General features: G+C 54.3%; 1 protein-coding gene across 1 annotated transcript in view; it reads left to right on the top strand.

Moving 5' to 3' along the window:
• Positions 1 to 435: 435 nt before the first annotated feature.
• PRRX2 (paired related homeobox 2) overlaps positions 436 to 20,631 on the top strand; it is a 39,144-nt gene continuing 18,948 nt past the window's right edge. The window contains exon 1 of the mRNA XM_044453180.1: positions 436 to 682. Within this exon, the coding sequence (XP_044309115.1) occupies positions 436 to 682 (247 nt within the window). The remainder of the gene's footprint in view (positions 683 to 20,631) is intronic.

Below are 20,631 nucleotides of genomic sequence, written 5' to 3'. Positions count from 1 at the left end.
GGGGGTGGGGAGTTCGCAGGTCAGTTTCAGAACACTGGGGCGGCGGGGGGAAGCTTAGTTTCAGAACATCTTTGTCTATTGGCCAGTCTCGGTCCATTTCAGCGTAGGAAACTCTGCACAAGCGACTGGCGAGCTAGGAAAGCGCGGTGGGCGGAAAAAGAGGCGAGCTAGAAAAACTTTGGGACAATCTCTCTCTCTCCCTCTCTGTTTCTCTCTCGCTCCCCTTCAGACGTCAACACGAGGCTGCCCAAGGAATATATGTGTAGAGTTCTCCCCTGGGAAGACGCAGGCGAAGGAGAAAGGGGGCGCGCTAAAGTTTTGGGGGAGTGGGGAGCGGCGCTCTCCCGATCGCAACGGCGGGGAAAGAGAGAGGGGGGGTCTTACCGCTCTGGGGTGGGGTGGGGTGGGGGGCCAGCCCTGGATTCTTCGGGAGAGATGGAAACGGTGGCCGCTTACGGCATGGACAAGCAGTTCGCCCCCAATCCGGTGCGGATTTTGGACCCTCCGGACAACCCCCAGGCGAGGAAAAACTTCAGCGTCAGCCACCTCTTGGACCTGGAGGAGGTCGCCGCCGGCATGAACGGAGCCAAAGAGCCCGGCCCGGAGGCGAGGGAGGGCGGCAAGCGGGCGCAGGAGCAGTCCGGGGGCAGCAGCGGCAGCGAAGGAGGCGCGCCCCGGGAAGGTGAGCGCGGGGCCCTCTGCGTCCTCTGTCGGGCGGGGGGGCCCCAAGCCGGGCAGGGGAGCGAGCTGCGGGGACTTTCGGGGCTGCGCCGGGGGGGGGTCTGGAAGCCTCTCCGGGGGAGTGGCGTGGAAGTGGGGCGGCGGCGGCGGCGCGGCGGCCGGCGTGGCTTGTGGACGCGGCGGCCCGGGCGGCTGGAGCGAGGCTGACGCCGGCGCGCGCGAGCTTGCCGCGGGCCAGCTGAAGCCCCGGGCGAGCGCGGGTGCCAGCCTGCGCCCGGGGCGCGCGCGCGCGCGTCCGGCCCGCGGGAAGTTCTCCTGCGCGCGCGGGGGACCCGCTCCGTGCAAGCGGGCGTCCTCGCCGGCTCGCCCTCGCGCTTTCTGGCCGGGCGGGCTGCGCTGCCGGAGGCGCTGGGACCCACCTCCCCGTGGTGCCCCGTGCCGCGCACCCGCGCCTCGCCCTCCCCGCCACCCGTCCCGCCGGGAGCTCGCAGGAGGTATTTTTCGCAGGCCCCAGAAGAAGGGGTGGTTTTGGAAATAGTTTAAGGCCTGGGGATAATGCAAGAGAGATAATGCCAAAACCCAAATGCAAGATAATGCCAAAACCCAAAGAGACCCAAAGTTCTCAAAAGTTTGCATTTTTTGGTAGTCTTGGTTGGCCTAAGCCAGGGCCATCCTGCCTTGAGTCTGCTCAGCATGGGCCTTGCTTTCACATCATGCACAGGATTATTATCTGTATTAGGGCTATATATGTTATTTTTTTCTTATGGCTATCACTGCTTCTGGAGCAGGGGAAGTTCTCTCTTAAAATAGGTTTTTTAATTTTATTTTGCTTGTTCTATAACCCCCAGTCGCATAGGCCCTGGGCGGTTTACAACAATTTAAAACCGACCGTTTGAAACGATTCCGTGAAATTTATGATCAGTATTCTGAAGCAAATTAAGGATAAGCAGGCCTGGCGCTTCAGACTCGGCTCCGCCATGAGCATCAAGCACCAGGGCAGCGGAAATGTCTGCCATTGACGGGCACATGCCTTTGATTAAGCAAAAATACAGTTCTGCTTTACAGGAAACAGCAGTGAGACAACAGAGGGCAAAATGCTGTGCCTACTCAGAAGTAAGGCCCACTGAGTTCAGTGGGGCTTGCTCCCAAGTCAGTGGGACCGTGGTCTGAAGGACTAAAATCCATGCGCACTTGCTAGAGGAATTTAACAGAAATTAACAGGCCTACGAAGGCTCAAAGTATTCTTGGTATTTGTGTCTTTTTCCTATTATAATTTAAAGCAAGGTGAAACCTTCCCTTGAAAAGTTTAAGAATTAATTGAGCCTTTCCTTCCGACGCTTAAATGTTGTTAACACCTGGTGGCTTTGTTGTGCCATGTAGCTGAATTGTGAGCAGTTCTGCATGTATTCAGACATGGCGTAACAATGGCATTTCCGTGCCGGCCTGGTCACACACAAGCTTTAGCCAGAACGCTCCTTTGATTAACCAGGTGTCATGTTAATGTACTTCCGGTTTGTGTGTTTAGATGTGGCTTGTGCTCAGCACCATGGGCACCTTTGCATGCGCTACGCATGCCGAGGGGGCCCAAAAGCCTTTTGGCATCACATAAGCCTCGCTCGCTCGGAATTGGATCCACTGGGAAAGCTTCCTCCACGGGCCCAGAAAAACGAGGTGGAATTTCTCCGGCCAGTCTCTCATGTGGGTTGGGCTGGAGAACTACCCACACCAGGGATATTTCTTCCCAGCTTTTTCTCAGGATCAGTGCTCACCTGGACTGTTCCCTCCAGAGACCGGCAATTCTGAGATGCATTGGTTATGTATCGCCCTGACAATTTATATTCATTTAACTCTATAGAAGTCTGCATGTCCCGGGGTATCCTGAGTGTCCCAAGTCATAGTTTTTCATTCATTAAATGTCTGTCGCAGCCCACAGTGAGATTTCATACACTACCCAAAGACCACTTTGGGAGAAGAGCATTCCACGTGCGCTTGCACAGGTAGGAGAACTGTGGCTGATGCGCCAGCTCGCCCTTGGCCTCCCTTGGTGGAGTGTGATCCGAAGGCACTTTTCTCCACTTCTGTGAGAGCAAGGCCTTGCAGTCCGATTAGGAGCTCAGCTGGCCTGTTTGGGTTGCCGAACTTTAGTTCATCCTTCGCTTTACTCTTTGCTCCTTGAGTGAGCCCTGAGTGGCAACAGTGGCCACAGGATTCTGCGCATGCCTTCAGCAGGCCTCTTGGTATTCTGCACCTTTGCTTCCCATCCAAACATGATATTATGGGTGAAGACGACGTAATGTTGATACTTTTGAACAGACTGGCTGAATCAACAGACGTTCGCATGGAAGCTGGAGAGCTTGTAAATATTTTCGGTATCAACACGCAGGATGCTGTAGCCAACACTTACTACCTTATTTTGCTTGCACACAATCCTATGCATGCTTGTGGGGGTGGGAGTCCTACAACTCCCAGCATTCCCCAGTCAGCAAGCCCGGGGAATTCTGGGAATTGTCAGATGTTTTCTCTGTCTAAATGTGCACGGGATTTCATCCTTCCTTTCTTTTGAGGTGCCAAGATAACAAACATTTTATGCTAGTCAGCAGCTAATGATCTAGGTGGAGGAAAGCCAGATTGTTACAGGAATTAAGCCTTGGTTTTCCCCGTCTGTAATAATGTTGATAACCCTTTTGGATGAGCATTCACAGTATACTCACCCAAGGGTGAAAATGCAGTCTTAAAGGTAGCAACGTATCATTGGAATATATCGATTACATTTCTGAATGTAGGTGACTCTGTATTTGACGCAGAACTCCATGGCCAGTTCACACAAGCATTTCCATGGGCCGAGTGCAACAAGCGCGAAAGGGCCAATGGGGGCGCCCCTGGCTGCATGGAAGATTTCCAAGTGGCTTCACACCCCCAGTGGAAACCCGCGTGCCCGGCAGGGTTCAGACGTTCTGTAGAGCTGAGCTGTGCGTGCATGAGGACAACCCCTGACTTTGAGGGGTGGGAGAGAAGGGCTTGGATCCAGGTCTCTGCCTTAAAGTGAAAACAGGGATGAGAAAAAGGGGCGCCCAAAGCATGGCTGGGGGGGGGGGGGGCGGGGGGGGAGCTGTGATTTTTCAGATGAATATGGGGACCTCTTCCCTGGGAATTTGCTTTCTGGGTTACGTGGAAGTAGTTCTCCAAGGTCCAGATCCTGGGCTTGTGAACAGCGCCTGGTATTGCAATGAGCCCTGCTTCACTCCAGCAACAAGGGATAAATTCCACACACACAGACACCTTTTCCTTCTATTTCCTGCTTTTGATATTGACATTTTATTCTTCAGATGGCAGTTTATCCTAGGGATGGAGAGGCTGAACTATTTTAAACTGCAGCCCGGCATGAGCTGACAGGGTTGCTGCTCCCCTTTAGCTGGCCGGGCTGGTCTTCCAGTGGAGGAGTCGGCTGCATTTAATCTTCCAGGCAGCTGAACTCGCGGGCCGGGCCGGGATGGCAGTGAGGTTCAGTCAAAGGAAGATGCAGAAATAGGCAGCACTTTATCTTCCATGTGAGGACAAGTTTCCGCCATGGCTAATCACACATGCACTTTGCTTGCCTTGCTTTCAAGGAGTAGTCAGAGAGAATTCAGTTGCTCTGCCATGGGATAACTGAGATGTTTATTTAGGGGCAAATGTTTTAAGGACCATATTGAAATATCCCAGCCAGGTGGCTATGGAACCAGACTAAACTGACCCCCCCCCCCCACAGATTCTTCCCTTCCTTCTCTCCCAGGCTTCTCTGCCCCCACCCTGCAAAGTCCTTTAGGAAGTGGTTTGTGTGTCTGTGAATCTCCCAAGACTCATTTAGCAGACCAAAATTTGGCAGAACAGCCGATAAGCTTCATAGAGAGCCCCCTGAATGCAATCAGAGACCCCCTTTCCATCTCCCCAGCACCAGTTGCATTTCATAACACTTTTTGAGAAGCTGTGGCAGTTGTCCGCATGAGTGCCCTGGCCCAGGAATTTGGTGGCTCACTTTTCTTTTAAGGTCTTCCTGGAGATCGGCTTGACCTTAATGGGGTTCCTAGAATAGGCACAGAGGCTAAAAAAAGATAGCTCACATATAGATCACAAAAATATAGAAATATAGAACAATGGTTAGGTACTTGCTATTGTTTGTATGTGCTGATCTGCGTCTGTAGCACTTTTTAGAATGACTTCTGCTAAACCTGCTGTTCCGACCCATGGAATATCTGTGCCGTGGGTTTGCCCAAGCCTGAGCTGCGTCGCTCTCTTTCGAGCATCGTGCAGAAGCGAGTGAGCATCTTGGAGCACCTTCGGTGCCGAGAGCACCAGCTCTGCTAGGCCTGCATCTCATCAGGGCCTAACTAACTGCATGTGACGCTAATGACATAATTAGCAATCGTAGCTTTTTTAAAAAGTTAAAATAGCCAGCAAAACTCACAGCCACACCCCACGCAGCATGAGGGAGGTGGGGAAAAAGTGCCCGTGATGACTGGGGGAGGTTTTTGCCTACAGCTCATCACCTTCCTTTGGAAGCACTTGCTTAATCCATCACTGATAGGGTTAAATAATCTTGCTAGCAGCAGATCGAAGGGGCTGTTGCAGATTCACAACTGGGGGGGGGGCGGTTGAACCAGTTGCCTCCCCCCCCCCGTTTAATCAAAACAACGAGACCACCATTGCGTTGTCAGCATCCCTGTTGGCCCTCAGACACTGATTTAAGGCAAGCGGGACACCGGGCTACTAAGACATCCCCAGAAATACGTGGACTTCGCCCATCAATGCATTTTTTTAAAAATGGACAGCCAACACAGAACACTTTCAGGTTGCTGATTTTGACGGAAGGGTTAAGCATGGGCATAAATCGCTCTCATTAAAATAGCGCGTCAGAGCACTCGAACCCCTGGCCTGATTGATCCCAGATTTATGTGCTATTATTCAGAACTACGAAGGCCATCAGAAATATGGCCGGGGAGCTCGGCGACTCCCTCGCGAAACGCTTCATCTTTGTCCCTGGTGTGCCGAAGGAGCAGTTCCTGGGCTGCTGGGGCGATCATTACATGTTGCTCGGGGAACTCCTTTAAAAAGAAAAAGGGGAAAAACAATATTTCTGTGTGCCCACCCAGTATGGCTGCGGAAAGAAAGTGTCTGGGCTTAGGTGGACGTTGTGCAGTCAGTTCCAGTAGTTGCCGTGCTTAATCTAGTCTGGGTTTTGTTTTGCTTTTTAAATTCACTTTTATATGAGGGATGGATGATCCAAAGCAACTCTTTGATTTTAGGAATCAGACTTGCAAGACTACTAAACTATTTTGCTATGAAACTACAACTGTTTAATGCATTCTTTAGTAAATCTTTTAAACGGGGCATGAGAAGAGGGGAATGATGTAGCACAATCCAAAAAGGAAAAAAGAACTTTCCATTCCAAGTGGTCACCAGATCAGTGTTATAATTCTAAACACATTTACTTAGAAGCAAGCTCCATTGATGGGAAGAATATGGCTTGTGGAGAATTACCTGAAAAAGTACTGTTCTAGCGGCACTCATCTCTGATCCATTTTATTTGTTGGGAGAAGCCAAAACCCCTGAGCATTTCTACCTGGAAGATATTTAGGGCATCACGTGGAGTCTTTATCAACCAGCTCCTCTTCGAAGTGGCAGGTCTTTTTGGTTTGTTGCAACCACATCTTGGGCCATCACTTGACTGTCTTTAGTGGGGCTTACTCGCATGTAAGCAAGCATGCACGGGCTTGCAGGCTCACCAAGCGACCTCAGAAGTCCACCGCACTGTGCTCCTCTTTACTTTGTCCATTGGTTTTGTGTATTTCTTAAAGTCCCACTGCTAGGGTGAGACAAAGCATCCTAAGAGAAGCCAGGCCCATAGGCTTACCGTCTAAAAGACGTGTTATGCGAGGAAAAGGGATGGAGGGGAGGAGAGAGAGGCGTTCTCTCAGGTAGGTGTGTTAAGGACCGCAGGGCTGGTTGTGCCTGACGTTAGCCGAATGATTGCACTGCGATTTTGCGTTTATTTTTAATGGGGTGTGATCTAATTTGCAGAGGGGGTCAGTGGTGCTCACCATCACTTCAAGCTCGGACTGGATGCATGCACCAAGAAATAGGCCGGTGCACGAACAGGGGACTGGACTCGTTGGTCGATTTAATCCTTTGCTTAATCGGTGGAAAGCATCTCCGTCCCGGACAGATCCACCTGCCGATGTTGCATCGCATTTATCACCCCGCCTTTCTTCCTTGCATGAGGAACTCAAGGGGGCTTCCGTTGCTCCATTTTGTCCTCACAACAACAGCCCTGTGAGGTAGTTTGGGCTAGAGAGTCTGTAACGCGCCCAAAGCCACCCAGGGAGCCTCATGTCTTTATTTAGTTTTATTTATTTTATTTGTTGTCTTTAGCGGACTTATATGCCGGCCCATTCGCCTAAGCCTAGTTGGGGTTTTTGAAATCACTTTTACTTTTAAAACTACTTTCAAATAAAACCACCATGATGGCTTAGAGCAAGTGCAGAGTGTCTCACCCCAGGTATTCCCTGATGGGATTCCCTGATGTAGGCGAAGAACAAAAAGTACAGAATTTCCTCTCCTGCTGCTTAGAACATGTTGTTCTTCCATATGTAACTTTATACACAGTTAACTTATTAAAGCTGCCTGCAGTCCCACCCAAGGGTGGGAGTCCTCCCCACCGAGCCCAGGAGGACATCTTCCGAGTCGGCGTGCCTCGGTCTCCGCCGCTCCGTAAAGAGTTCAGGAGGGGGTGTGTTCCCCAGGCACTTGGGCCAGACTTGTGCTGGATCGCTTGTGCCGGTGGAAGTGGTGCTGGGGATCCGAGCACAGATCCTGGGTCCAACCCTGTGTCCCTTTGTCAACAATATGCACAGGAAGGAAATGCCCATTACGGCTGGATGGCCGAAGAAACAAATTTGCAAAGATTGTTTGAACTGGACAACCGTCCCAGAATTTCTGGATGGTCGTGTAAGCATTAAAGAGGGGAGGCTGGGATCCCCTGCTCCTCCACGCCTCAGCAAAATGACATGCCCTCTTTTAATGTGTGATTAAGTTTTCTTCTGCCGTGAATCGGTTCTGCCCAAAGCCGAGGAGTGAACGGTTTTGCAGACACCCCGTGCAGCGTTTACCCCACCTGAGGGTGAAGTTGCCCTCGCTGCCATGTTTCAGAAATGGTTCTGCTTGGAAGAAACCTGGTGACGCTCACAATCTCTTGGAAGATCTCCCCACTCCAACTAAAATCGGTCCGTTCAAAGACGCCCCCAGTGCTTGTGTTTTCCCCTTACGGTTTTCAGAGCAACAACAGTTCAGATTAGTAATAACAGGATGCATTGTTGAGGTTACAGGAATTTAAGATGCAAATCTTGAAGGCCACTTTGCTTGCAGAACCGCAATCAAATCTGGGACCGCTGGTTGCCAGCTTCAAAGGGGCAGGAACCATTGGAGTGCCATAAACACTCGTGTTGTGTGTGTGTGAAAGAGAAAAAAGATGGAAAGAGCAGAGAATAGTATCTGTGAGCAATTATCCATTTTGCTTTAAGTCATCCTAAACTTGCCTTGTGAGCGTAGGAGGCCGGATGGATCAATTCAGTGCATCTCTTCTCCACTGGAAGAATCAGACTGTAGCCAAAGCTTGCCCCACTGCGAGAGTCAAAAATTAGCCTTGGGGTTTGGTTCTGTTTTGTTTTGGAAGGGGAGGGGGCACGGTGGGAAATGTTATGGGTACTCATTTGACTTGTGGTTTGGTGTCCTGGAATCAACAGCCAGTTTCTTCTCTGTCGGCAGCAAAAGGAAACCTAAGCTCATAAAGCCAACGAGAAAGCAGTCCTTATGGAAAAGAAAGGGAACTGAAAACTTGTAAACACCCAGGGAAAAAGGGCCTTTTAGAAGGGTTTCCAGCCCTCTCCCAGCCCAATCAAGGGAACTTTTCTCTGGAGAAGTACATCCAAGCCTCACCTATTTAGTGTCTTCCTGTGTGCCCGCTGTTCCAAGGCAGCATTCCCGCAGGAAATTAAAGGCTCAGCTCTTTCCGTAGAAGAAAGGCACAATAGGAAAGCCCTCCCTCGCCAAAGGGGTGGGGGGAGGCAGTTGATGCAAATGAATCTATCGGCCTTCTTGGTTCAGTTGGCCAGGAGTTTCCCACAAGTCCCTTAAAAATGATCACCAATAGCTCCTCTGAATTTTAGGAGGGCCCCCAAGAAAAATATGGAAGATGGGAGGCAATCCGGGAGCAGGCTTCCTCACAGGAAGTCAAGTCCCGCGGAACTGGAACTCTGTCAGACGCATGGCGGGTCCATAAGCAGCCACTTGAGTGGAACTGTCAGCCTTGGGGCCAATTCAAATCAGGTTGGTTTTCTAGGAACCTGACCTGCAGATTCCACTTGCAAACCATTTTTTTAACTTGGGGGTGGAATTTGCACAAATACGCACTTGTGCTGATGTGCATGGATGTGAATGTGTGCAAGTGCCATTGCACACTTGCACATCTGGAACAATTCTCATGCAGTGCTTTAAAAAAAAGCCAATGGCATTGGTCAGTGGACAGCATAACAAAAGGGGCCCGGCAGTTTGCAAAACAGAGAGGCCTGAGGCCTCGCCCGTCGGAGTATGAATAACCCCCTTTGAAGGAAATGAGCAAGACTCCTGCGTAGCTCTGTGGTCAGGCATGTTTGGTAAAGCCGGCTGCCGTTCCCTCTGCCCCACAAAGGGCCCCGGATCTGCTAGACAGACATGCTGCTTCGCTTCTCCCGTCAGAAGGAATGGGTACACTAGCACATGCAAGCGCAGACCCTCAGAGGCGCACAGGTATCCGCACTTCGCACAATCAACACTAGTACAAGGAGCAGCAGGCGCAGAGCTCACCTGGTCACACCTAGGAATGTCAAATCATTTCATGCTGCTTGCAATCATGCACAATTAATGCATTAATATACCATTTCATGCATTAATGCCCAATTCTGCAAATGAGAACAAGTGCTACTCTGAGTTGAGACAAGCAGGTATCTGCACAAAAATCCCACCATGGTCGAAAAAGCACCCCAGAGGTCTGCAAGTACCCAGAATCTGCCCAATTCGGAAAAATCCGGTCCACTGTAGATTCTTAGAAATGCAAATTCGTTAGACTTCACTGTAGCGCTTCTTGCTAGGGTAAAAGCAAGGCGACTGTGAGCGTAGCATTGTGCTGCTAAACGCCAGAATCCCCCACCGTCACCCCTGACCCCCGAGTGCATCTTTTTCAGGCAAAGCTCCCATATCCCCGGTTTGATTTGCCAGTTGGCTAAAAATGCACTTTTAAAGTGTGCATTTTGGAGAAAAGAGACATATTCACATAGTTAAGTCAAAGTGGGTGGAGATGCTTGAAATGTCCTCCTAAATTCGCATCGAAAAGCTGCCTGAACGGTTAATATGTATAGCTGGTCCTCATTCCAGGTGTTGGAGCAAGAGGGTAGTCTGTTAATCTCCCTCCGGCGTTCACCGAAGGGTAGATCCACCTCCAGATCCAGATCCAGATCCAGCTGTCTGCCCTGCATTCCCATCGATCCCTGAACTTTCCACCCTGGCAGGACGGAAACGAGAGGAAGGGTGCCGCGCTTTGGGTGTACAGGCGTGGGGAGCGCTTCTGGCTGGGCATGCCCGGAGCTGTGCGGTGCTTTCTGCCCGAGCAAGCCTAGGATCGCACCGCCAGCCAGGCGCCCTCCCAGGCGCCAAGCTCCGGATCCGGGCCCCCGTTACCCGGCCGGTGGGGCGGCCCGGGCTCCGGCGCTCTCTTGCCAGCTCCTTCGACCGCGACCCAGGCCAGCGCCTGCGGTGCCTCTCCGCTGCGCTCTGCAGAACGGAGGGCGCGGAGTCACGGGGGGCCGCCGGGGCGCGGGGCGGAAGGGCTGCGGCGGAGCAGCGGCGCGGCGCGGCGCTCCCCCCGCTCCCGGCGCGGCCTGCGTGCCCTCGGGGGCGACGTGCGAGGAGCTGCGCGGCCGCGGCAGGCGGGACCCGCGCCCAGGGAAGGTGGGGCCGAGCCGGAAGGCCGCCTCTGCCGCTCGGCCCCATCCGCGCGTCCCGGGAGGCAGGAGAGCCTCTGGCAGCGGCTGCGCGGGCCGTTTCGGGGCGGCCAGGCGGGGCTTCCGCGGAGGAGCCGGGGGCTGCGGATCGGCGCCTCACAGCTCCGCTAGGAGCTCGTGCTTCCCGGGAGGCTGAGCGTGCAGGGCGGGCAGTGGCCTTCCTCAAATGCGTTTGGTGCATCCTCAGGTGCTTCCCGCGGCCGGCTGCTCACCAGCAGAACTGGAGTTTGAAGGAAGGCGTTCACACGCACTCGTGCACATTCGCATGCTCGAAAAGGTGCACTTCCTCCACGAATCTCCCCCAAATTCACATTTTAGTCTAGGGGGGAAATGCTCTTTTTCAGTAGAGCTGTTTCCCCCCCAGTGGCTTGGGTATGAAAAAGATCCTGCTTTGCAGGAGCTGCACAATTCCAGACAAACAGCAAAGCTTGCTGCAAAGCTGCTGGTCAAAGTCACTGACATCCAGACTCCGAGTGCGCTGCAGGGCTCGCCAGGAGGCCTCCGCGTGGGCTCTGCACTCGCTGGCGAAGCCTGGAGGGTCGCGGTGCCCGGGCTGGGATCCCACCGGATCCCCGCAGTTGACAGATCCAGACAGGACTGCTGCAATGCACAGTTTGTGGGGCTGCCCCTGAAGATGGCTCAGAAAGTTCCTCTGATGCAGAATGCAGCCCCCCAGGTATTGTGGGGAGAAGCTGTTTCTGGCCTTTAAGGCATGGGACACTGAGGAACCATCGCTCCCTCCAGCTCAGCAAGCGACGCTGTTATTCCTTGCCCAGCGGTGACCTTGCAGGCCAAACACGGGACCCCGTGGGCAGGAGCTGCCGCATCTGGTGCCGGTTTCCATGGCCAGCTTTTGCTGAGAAGGGAGCTGTGTGACCGGCCCCAGACCATGTCCAGCTTGGCTCGCCCTCTCCCTCTGCCCAGCTTTTTGGCCATCAGGCACAGAATGCCCGCCTGTGGTTTCCCTTCCGCCCCCCCCCAGAGCCACCTATCCAGTTAACGTGGAGTTGCCAAAAAGTGCTTGAGCTGCAGTGATTCTGTATAATAATTGCAACCAGACCCATGGCGAGATTAAACATTCTATTAAAGAATGTCTAATAGAATGTTTAATCTCACGGTAGACCTGGTTGTAATTATTAGGGAATGGGCTCAGTTCTCACACGCATTGGCAGGGGGAACCCTTCCCATCCTTTTTTTTCTTTTAAGGAAGCCGGAATGGAAAGTTAACCAGCACGTCCTGCTTCAGAAGCCAGAATTTGATAAGTGGTAGAAGAATAAAATGCACGCAATGCACAGAAAGCAAAGCGCCGTCATGCGGGAGGCGCCACGGGAGGGAGGCCTTTCTCACACTTGCTGAAAAATGGGCTCCGTGCATCTTCCAAACTGCTTCCCTCCATCTGCTGCATCTGCATCTCTGCTCTGCAACACCTCGTCCTCCCTTGATTTAGCAGCCAAGTGGGGGTGGGTGTATCGTTATGGCCGAAAACCCTAATTGCCCTACAAGATACTGTCAGAACATGCCTTGGCAGCTGCAGAGCGGCACATGGCAGCTTGTGCGCTTCGCATCGCGCGTGGGAGCTTGCCGGGGGAGGACCAGCTCCTCTTTCGAGAAAGCTCTCGGGGCTGCGTGGGCGTGGTGGGAGCGGGGCCCCACGCACCGCATGCACGCTTGAGCCTGAAACTTGCCCGGGGGCCTCACTTCAGCCTCTGAGAATGGCGCCGGGCACCAAGGCCCAGCCGTGACCGACCCCCACCCCCCGGGCTGGCGGCTGCCTTCCCCCGGACGGCACTGGCCCACCAGCCTCTCGTGGGATGGCGTGGCCCTTCTCGGCCATGGGTTCCGTGGCTGTGTGGTGCCACCGTCTGACGGCGGGGCGCATGCTGTGCTTCGCATGACGGCCTGTGATGCACTGAGGCTGAGCACGTGCTGTGGCCCAGCCGAGGCCGCTGCTGAAGAGCCCCTGCTCTTCCTCAGTGGGGCTTCCTTGCTTCCCCACTCTTGCTCTGCTTCAGATCAGGGTGGCCGTGGGGAGCAGCCCTTGCCCTGGGCTCTCTGCCTGTCCAGCCAGGAGGAGGAGGAGGTGCTGGGGGTGGGGGGGGGGAGGCAGGCGACTGCGGGAGGAGACCTTGCCAGGGACCTCCGAACCCGAGTGCCAGCAGCGGCTGAAGGCGTCTCCCCAGCAATGGTCATGGCCCACAGCAGGCGAGATGCGAAGGGGCCTTCCCTCTGCTGGCGATCCCCCCGCCCCCCGTGACGTGCCTTCGGCCCCATGCTCACAGAGAGCAGAGCCAAGGTCCAGCGGGTGCCCAGGCAGCCCAAGGCTCGCTCCGAGGCTGGCTGGGGTTGCCGTCCACACGCAGCACCCACCAGCAGCTGCCAGGGCCCCTCCTCGCTGGCACCTGCCGCGCGTCCTCTTGAAACCAGCCATTTTCGGTTGGGGGGCAGTCCTGTCGTTCCGCACCCGCTTCTCACCTTCGGTACATCTGGTGGTTAGTGTATTCCACGCTTCAGCCCTGCCTGGACTCTTCTGCCCGCCAGCTTTGAGGGTGGGCGCTGATGGGTGCTGGTCTTTATTTATGTATTTACTTATTTCTATCCTGCTCAATAGGCAAAGGCAGGTGACGTGAAGAGGGAGGGGGATAAAGGCCGCCCTTTCCCACCTTTCCACACAGCAGAGCCTTCTGTACATTTCTGTCCCGCCAAAAGGAAATGGCTCGCAAGCCACGCTCGGGCTGAGAAGGCTTCTCGGAAAAGGCCTCGCAGCAGGCGCCTCTGCGACATCCGTGCAGCTTGGCCCACCGCCGGCTGAGGCTTGGGCAGCGGTGCAAATGCCAGCAGACCTCTAACCGTGTGCTTGGTGTGGAGGAAGCCCCACAATTCCCAGTCTTCCAAAAGAGGGTAATGTTCAATGTGCGTGCGGATATAAAATATCAGTATTAATGGTAATGACACCAAACTCCAGGAAAGGGGAATATTTTTGTTGTTGGGAAGGAAGAACATGTGAATACACGGGGTTCTCTTCTGCTATGTAAATGTTGCTTAAAGTTACTGTTCGCTTTGCTATTGAAGAGAGGAGAGAAGTTTCTGACAAGCCGGCTCCAATCCCAAGTTTCCATTTCTTAACAAGAGCAAGGCCATTAAAAAAAATAACATTTCTTTAAAAAGAAAGAAAGCAAAAGGACACAGAGAAGGAAATAAATTTTCTTCCCGAAGGTAAACCATGTAATTCTTCTCTCAATATGATTAAAAGAAACAGTACGGGAGGGATTGATTTCAGCAGCTATAAATCAGCCTCCGCTTGGGGTGCATCGGGTACCCGGGTGAAGGCTTTATCCAAGCTGCTCTCGGGACCTGGTGATTAGCCGAGCTCTCTCCTGCCCCTCTGCGGATAATGGGGGCGGCAGTGGGGGGCAAGGGAGACGGTGAACAAGAATCTGGAAATAAATCAAGGCTTTTGGAGGGGGGGCTTCCTGAAGGAGGCACTGATATGTGGTGATAAAAGGGGACAAAGGATAATTCTTTCCCAAGCAAAGCGCATATAACACACACACACCCCGCAATCCGAAGGGCATCTGTGACCAATTAGAGGCAAAAAGGGCTTCGTTCAGATCTCCAAGTTTTAATTCAGCCCTTTCTCAGAAAGGTTGATAAAGAGGCCGTGTAATGTTACATTTCCGATCCACTTGGGTCTGACAGCAAATTAAATTGCGCCCTGCATTTCTTGCCAGGCGAATAACGGGACGTGGGGTCAGAATGAAATGTTGAGAGCCGCGGCCCGTTCTGCTGCCAGAAAGAAAGGGTTGCGCGGTGGCGCTTGTGGCGCATCCCCTGGGCTATTTCCTGGGCAGGGGGGTCCCCTGGGAGGTAAAGAAACAGATAAATGCTGGCCAACCTGCCGGATCATCCGGCGGCCCTGATTCAGCAGCGCTGTTCTTACCTTACTCTTTTTAAACACCAAGCAGAGGAAGCAGGTGAAATTACGTGCCCTGTTTTTCCTTGCAGGGGACCAGATTTCAGGTTTCAGTTCTTAGTTCTGTGGGCAACATTTGCATTTGCCCATAATAAACCCTGAGAGACCCATATTCAGATCAAAAGTTTGGGATGGGACCAAAAGTCAGAGGGAATTAACTGGTTTGCTACCCTTTAAAGACAAAAATGCAAACGGTTTTTATTTAGCCCTACTTTTGGCAATTGCACGGGCTTTTGGGGGGCTTTTCTGTGTATTCAGAGCAAGCCTTCGGGACCAGGATGGTTCCTGCCTCCGCTTCAGGAAACAAAGGGCTAAAAAATAATTAAAGATATCTCTGAAGGAAATCGTCAGGGGTAGAATAAAATGAGACTATTCGTGCCATGTAATCCTAGATTTGGAGGGGGGCATTTCGGCCATCAAGTCCAGGCTGCTGTGCTACCTCAGAATCCAATACAAAGCATTCCAGTAAGTGGCTGTCCATCTCCCCTTGGATCCCTCCAGGGCAGAGACCCAACCCTCCCTCGGCACTTGTTTCCATTGCCCAGTGCTCTGACCATTAAATAGTTCCTCACCCCTCCCCTATGTGCGGCTGAAACCATTTGGGGCCCTCTTTCCGCTGACCACCCCTTAAAGGGCCAGCAGAGTCCCACACGCCCTTCGCAGTGCTCAGAGCACCCAGGTCTGCCCGTCCTTTCCCTCCCGCAGGACTTTTTCGTGCCTGGTCCCCAGCCCCTCTCTGGGCTCACATTCAGCTTGTGGTCGACTACAATTCCTAGATCTTTTCCTGAGTCCTGTCACCAAAACTTGCCAAGTATCCCTCATGTTATGTTTGTATGTATTATGGGATACTCCTAAATGAGAACTTTGCACTTGTCTCTGCCAAATTTCATTCCATAATTTTCTCTTGGATCTTCTGAAATATCAGGCTCGTTTTGGCTTTTGTTCCTGTCTTAGCTTTTCACTCTCCCACCAATTTTTGTGTTCCCTGCAAATTCAAGAAGCTTCCCTCTGGAACGGCTCTTTCTGCTGGGTCTTCCTGCCATGGAATCCCACTTACCTGTACTCTTGAGTTTATTAAAATCAGCTTTCCAGATGTCTGAGATAGTTTGTAAGGCTTTCATGAACAAAAAGGTTGCGGAAACGGTAGCAGTTTGCATTCCTTGCAGCTGCCTCTGGATGTGGTCGATATTGCTCTGTTGCTTCTAATATCCAGGATCTTGTGCTGGAGCAAAGATTCGGGTTGAAGCCCTTCCAGCACTCGCAGCCTCGTGCAAAAGGGCTGCACGGAGCGCGGCACAGTGGGGAGCGCCCTGGCCTGGGCCTTGCGGGAGTCAGGTGCCGTTGGGCCTGTCAGAGGAACCTACCTCGCAGGGTTGTTTTGGAGAGCAGGAGATGAGCGCGGCACTGGGACTCGGGCGATCTGGGTTCTAGTCCCCGCTCAGCCATGGAGCCAACTGGGTGACTTTGGGCCAGTCACAGACTCTCAGCCCAATATACCTCACAGGGTTGTTGTGCAGATATGATTAAGAGCAGCAGTGGGAGAATGTTGTAAGCCTCTTTGACTATTGTAAGGTGGGGTATAAATCTAATAAATGAATAAAATAGATACATAAATGAAAAGACGGGGCAGAGATATTTCCAAGCGAAACCCTGGCTCGCGGTGGCCCCCCCGTCATGGCGCGATCTCCCCGCCCCCCCAAGCTTGCCTGGTGCCAGCTGGGTCCTCCTCCCAGGCAAGGAAGGGATGTTCTCTCCTCCCAGCTGTTCAGCAGCATGGCATCTCAGGGCAATTAACGGCACAAGGGGGAGTCCCTGTCAGATGCCTTCAGCAGGTCTCGTTTGTACTAACTTGTTCGCTAAATGTTGTGTGCTGGAAAAATGCCGTGCGTTTTTGCTGTATTTGCGGTCCAAACCACTGAGAGCCTCAACTACTGGGCGCCCTGGAAATAAATATGATTTCCTTTAATAAGGGACAGCCCCCGGAGAAACAAAATCTGAGTACCGACTTCCACATTGCCGTCTCGGCCGGGCCCGCCGGGGTCTGCGCTTCCCTGCTTCTCCGAGCCGCCGCCGCCCCTTCTTCCCATCTGGAAAGCGTCCTGTTGGGAGAAGACAATGTGATGATGGCGGCCGAGGGCCCACAAGGAACTTTTTACTAGGAAAGTTATCTTTTTATGGCGATCCTAAAACAAAGCAGGCAATTGACGTTCTGGTTTCATTTCTTTTTATGGCCATCCTTACCTCCCACAGATGGAGCTGCAGTGCTGGAGCGTAAGTGTGGTGAGCAACACACACGAGTGTAGCGATGGAGCCACCCCAGCGGGGAAGGGCGGCGGCGGCAGGGACGGGGGGCCCCGAGGGGAGGCCTGCAGCGAGAGCCCTTAGACCTGGAGGGCCGAAATTGACATCTGGCCCAATCGGCTGCGATGATTTATTTGCATCTGGCCTGGAGATCCCATGGCAGACTGGAGGTTTCCCCCAAATCAGGAGGATCGCAGACCAGTCTTGCCCTTGACCCGGAGACCTGCACCAATTTGTGTCTGCGCAGCCGCTAGTGTGCATCGGGGAAAGCGGCTCCGTGCATGTTAGTGCAACGCACACCAGTGCAAGTAGGACAGCACACTTGTCTTAAAATCCGACCCCGTCAGAGGCTGCCTAATGGAATGAAAGCCGACTGACAGTCTGTTCAACAGAGGCAGGGTAGGTTTTACAACATCTGTTCATCCCTGGGCCGAAGAAAATGTTTCAGAACATTTTATTGGACACTGCAATTTTATGGGCTCTGCCTTTGAAGGCAACCTAAAAATAATGTCTGAGGGATACACAGAGGTGTGGAAGGGAAACCCCCAACATCACTGCCTCTCACAGTGAGTAGGGAGCTCAGCCTTTGACTAGGTGTGGGAGACTCTGCTCCGTGAGCGCATTTCCCTGGGCAAGCGATCCGTCCCCAGGAAGGGTTTCCCCCTCCTCGACTGAATTGCCCCAGGTGAGGGCAGGTGGAGAAGAAGGGCCACTCCGGGGGGGCTGGGGCAGGGCCTGGGCAGGAGCCCCCCCCCGACCCTTGGCGCCAGCCCCGGTCCCACTCCGCCTGGCTGGACACCTCATCCTCTCAGGGCAGCTTCTCCGGAATGATGTGGCTTGCCTCGCACTCCCGCCAGATCCAGGCACCTCGCCGTTCCCCAGAACGGAGCCAGATCCAGCTCGGGCTGCCCCAAAGCAGGCGCAGGCTGATCTTCTGCACGGTGGTGCAGCCGGGGTGGGACCTGTCTCGGGCCAGCAGAGCAGTGGGGCCCATGGGACCCCCAGTGTGGGGCAGGTGGACGCACATTCCTGCACGGAGCCTGCAGTCACGGCAGTGCGATGGTTTGAGGGGTGAGAAAGCAACGTGCAACTGCTCCGAGGCCTGGCTGAGCGGCGCTACAATCACGACCGTTGGGGCGGGGCACTGGCGGCGCCGTTGGTCCCTGGCGAGGGCCCCAGTTGTGGGTGCACAGACGGGCCCGGGGGAAGCATGTCCTGCCTTGTTACTAAGCGGAGCCCAAAGGAGAGCGATGGGGGTCCTTCCGCAGGGGCGGACGGAGGCTCTGGGGCCGGGGGTGGGGGGCTGGTCCATCGCATGCGCCCTCGTTGAGTCCCACCCGCCACGTGGGCTCGGCCCGATAAAGCCTGGAGTGAAAGCCGCCGTGGGTGAGGCACCCCGCTGGCTCCCGGGTTTCCGTGTTCTGGAATCGGAGAGGCAGTGTTGGCACCACAGAGAGATCGGCCGTCTCTCTCCAACAGGCCGCCCAGGCCCTGCCACGTTGTCTTGAGGAACAGGCTGCGCCAAGTTGCTGTCGCTTTCGGCCGAGGAAGGGACTGGAATTGCTCGGGCTCTTCTGGGGCCCCCACGCTTTCGGTCTGGTCAGCATGCCTGGAATTCGGAGACAGCGTCTTGGGCACTCTCACAACATGGCTGCCGTGGGGCGGGGCTTGCCTGTTCATAACATGGCTGGCACGGCCTGTCGCAAACAAGCCCATCCCTGGAGGGAGAAGTGGGGACCCTGCAAAGGAAACCAGAGGAGCTCGCCCAAGAGCCGACGGACAGAACGGAGAGCGGGGGCAGCTGCAGAACACAGAGCCGCCTATTCCAGGAAGGGCCCCGGCAGGGGAGCGGCTGCCCTGCTCCTACAGACACGTGTGCTTGAAGAAGCTCTTAAGGAGCAAAGCGAGACCCAGGAGGGGCAGAGAGGTTGGGGGGGGGGGACAGAGAGGCGTCCGCAGGCAGGACGGAACTGGAGAACCCACTCAGGCAAATGTGTCGGGAAGATCGGGGCCTTTGTAAAGTGTGAGCAGCCAGCTGCGGGGGGTGGGGGGCTATGAGAAGAGCACTGTGAGGCTCTCCTGAAGTCCTCCATGTGCCTCCCGGGGGGTGGTCTGGGGGGCGTCAACCTCGCTCTTCTCCACCCGCCACAACTGGCTTCTCCAGCACGGCACCCCACCTCTTCCAGTCCAACACTGGCTGGGGCAGCTTGGCCTTGGATGGCCCCCTGGGAGCCACCCGGCCCTGCTGGGGGCGGAAATGGCTGGGGCCCGTTTGCCGACCTGGGCCAGGCATTTCTGACTCCCCCTGGAGGGGCGGGGCGAAGCAGGCCTGTCCTGACGGGCACCTGCAGCTCCATCGGACCGCAACTTCACCCCCTCATTTCTGCGTCTGGGGCTGGAGCGGGGGAAGCCGGCTGTGGGGGAGGGGCGTGGCCACTCGGGGGCCCAAAGGAGGACTCCAGGAGGGCCAGAGTTGCCCCACGAGCCTTTGGACGTGCCCCGAAGGTGCCCTGCGCTTCACGTGGCCTCAGTTAAGGTTAGATCCACTGGCATAAACCAGGTTGAAGAATTAAAGTTTAGGGGGTGCAGAGAAGTAAACCAGAAGCAGGCAAGGCTTGCCGAGAGCTTGTAGTCCCTGCAAGCCAGGTAACAACCTGTGTGTGTGTTGGGGTGGGGGGGGGGATCTATTGCTTATATGCCAGGCAGTGGTGCAGGAGAGTTGAGGTCCTGAAAAGTTACTCGCCTCCTTTGATTAGACTAACAAATAACGCTTAACGCAAACCATCTGCGCACACCAGGCCGAGCTGCTCTCAGGAAGATAAAACAGAAGGGTAATTTTAGCCAGTGGGGACGCTCATCTGAAGCCTTTTCAAACAGCGGCCGTTACTTTAGCGTCTCTTGGGAGGCAGACTGGGCAGGGAGGAGGAGGAGTGTGGGGTTTCGGGGGGAAGGGTCTGCAAAGCCCTGCTGGCGGGAAGGTGGTACCTGAGCGATGCAGCAGACATCTGGGGCCGTTTCACTTTGTCAGGCACCTCCTCGAGAGAAAGGCCGTGGAGGTGCTTCTTGGAGCAGGGCTGCCGGCCTGGACTGAGATGGGCCCTTGGCAGGGGATGGTGACTGGTGGCTATGAAGGGCTTGCAAAACCAAGGCAGCGCTGATGCTTCCCAGGCCTGGAAGGTGCTTAGAATGGGCAGATAGAATGAGCTGGCCATAAAAACCTCCAGAAAGTTACGCGTGGGGATTTGTCCCCTATGTTAGGGTTATTTTAGCTGATCGGCAGCATGGAGATTAGCCCTCAGTATAAGCTGGAATTCTCTGCAAGGATCGCTCTGCTCTGGAGCATAAATGCAGCGTGGTGTCACCCATGTGCCGGCGGTAGCAGGCTCGTGAGTCTTGAATATGATGTTGGGTTTTTGAAGTCGAGCGGGGCTTAGTTCACTTCCTGTGGTTAAGCCCCTAGACTCGTTCACATAAACAGTATTTGAATTTACAAGGGTTCCCAAACACACACATGCGTGCGCATGCGCACCCGTGTGTCTCCGTTCTGGAACTGAGCATTCTTGCTGCGTGGACCCCGGTGGACCCAGTTAATGGCAAAGAAGGGAGGC

This window comes from Varanus komodoensis, unplaced genomic scaffold (assembly GCF_004798865.1).
Source record: "Varanus komodoensis strain SLA01 unplaced genomic scaffold, ASM479886v1 scaffold77, whole genome shotgun sequence".
Classification (NCBI taxonomy): domain Eukaryota; kingdom Metazoa; phylum Chordata; class Lepidosauria; order Squamata; family Varanidae; genus Varanus; species Varanus komodoensis.
The sequence above is the reverse complement of the archived record's forward strand: the minus strand, read 5'-3'. Positions and strand labels throughout refer to the sequence as shown.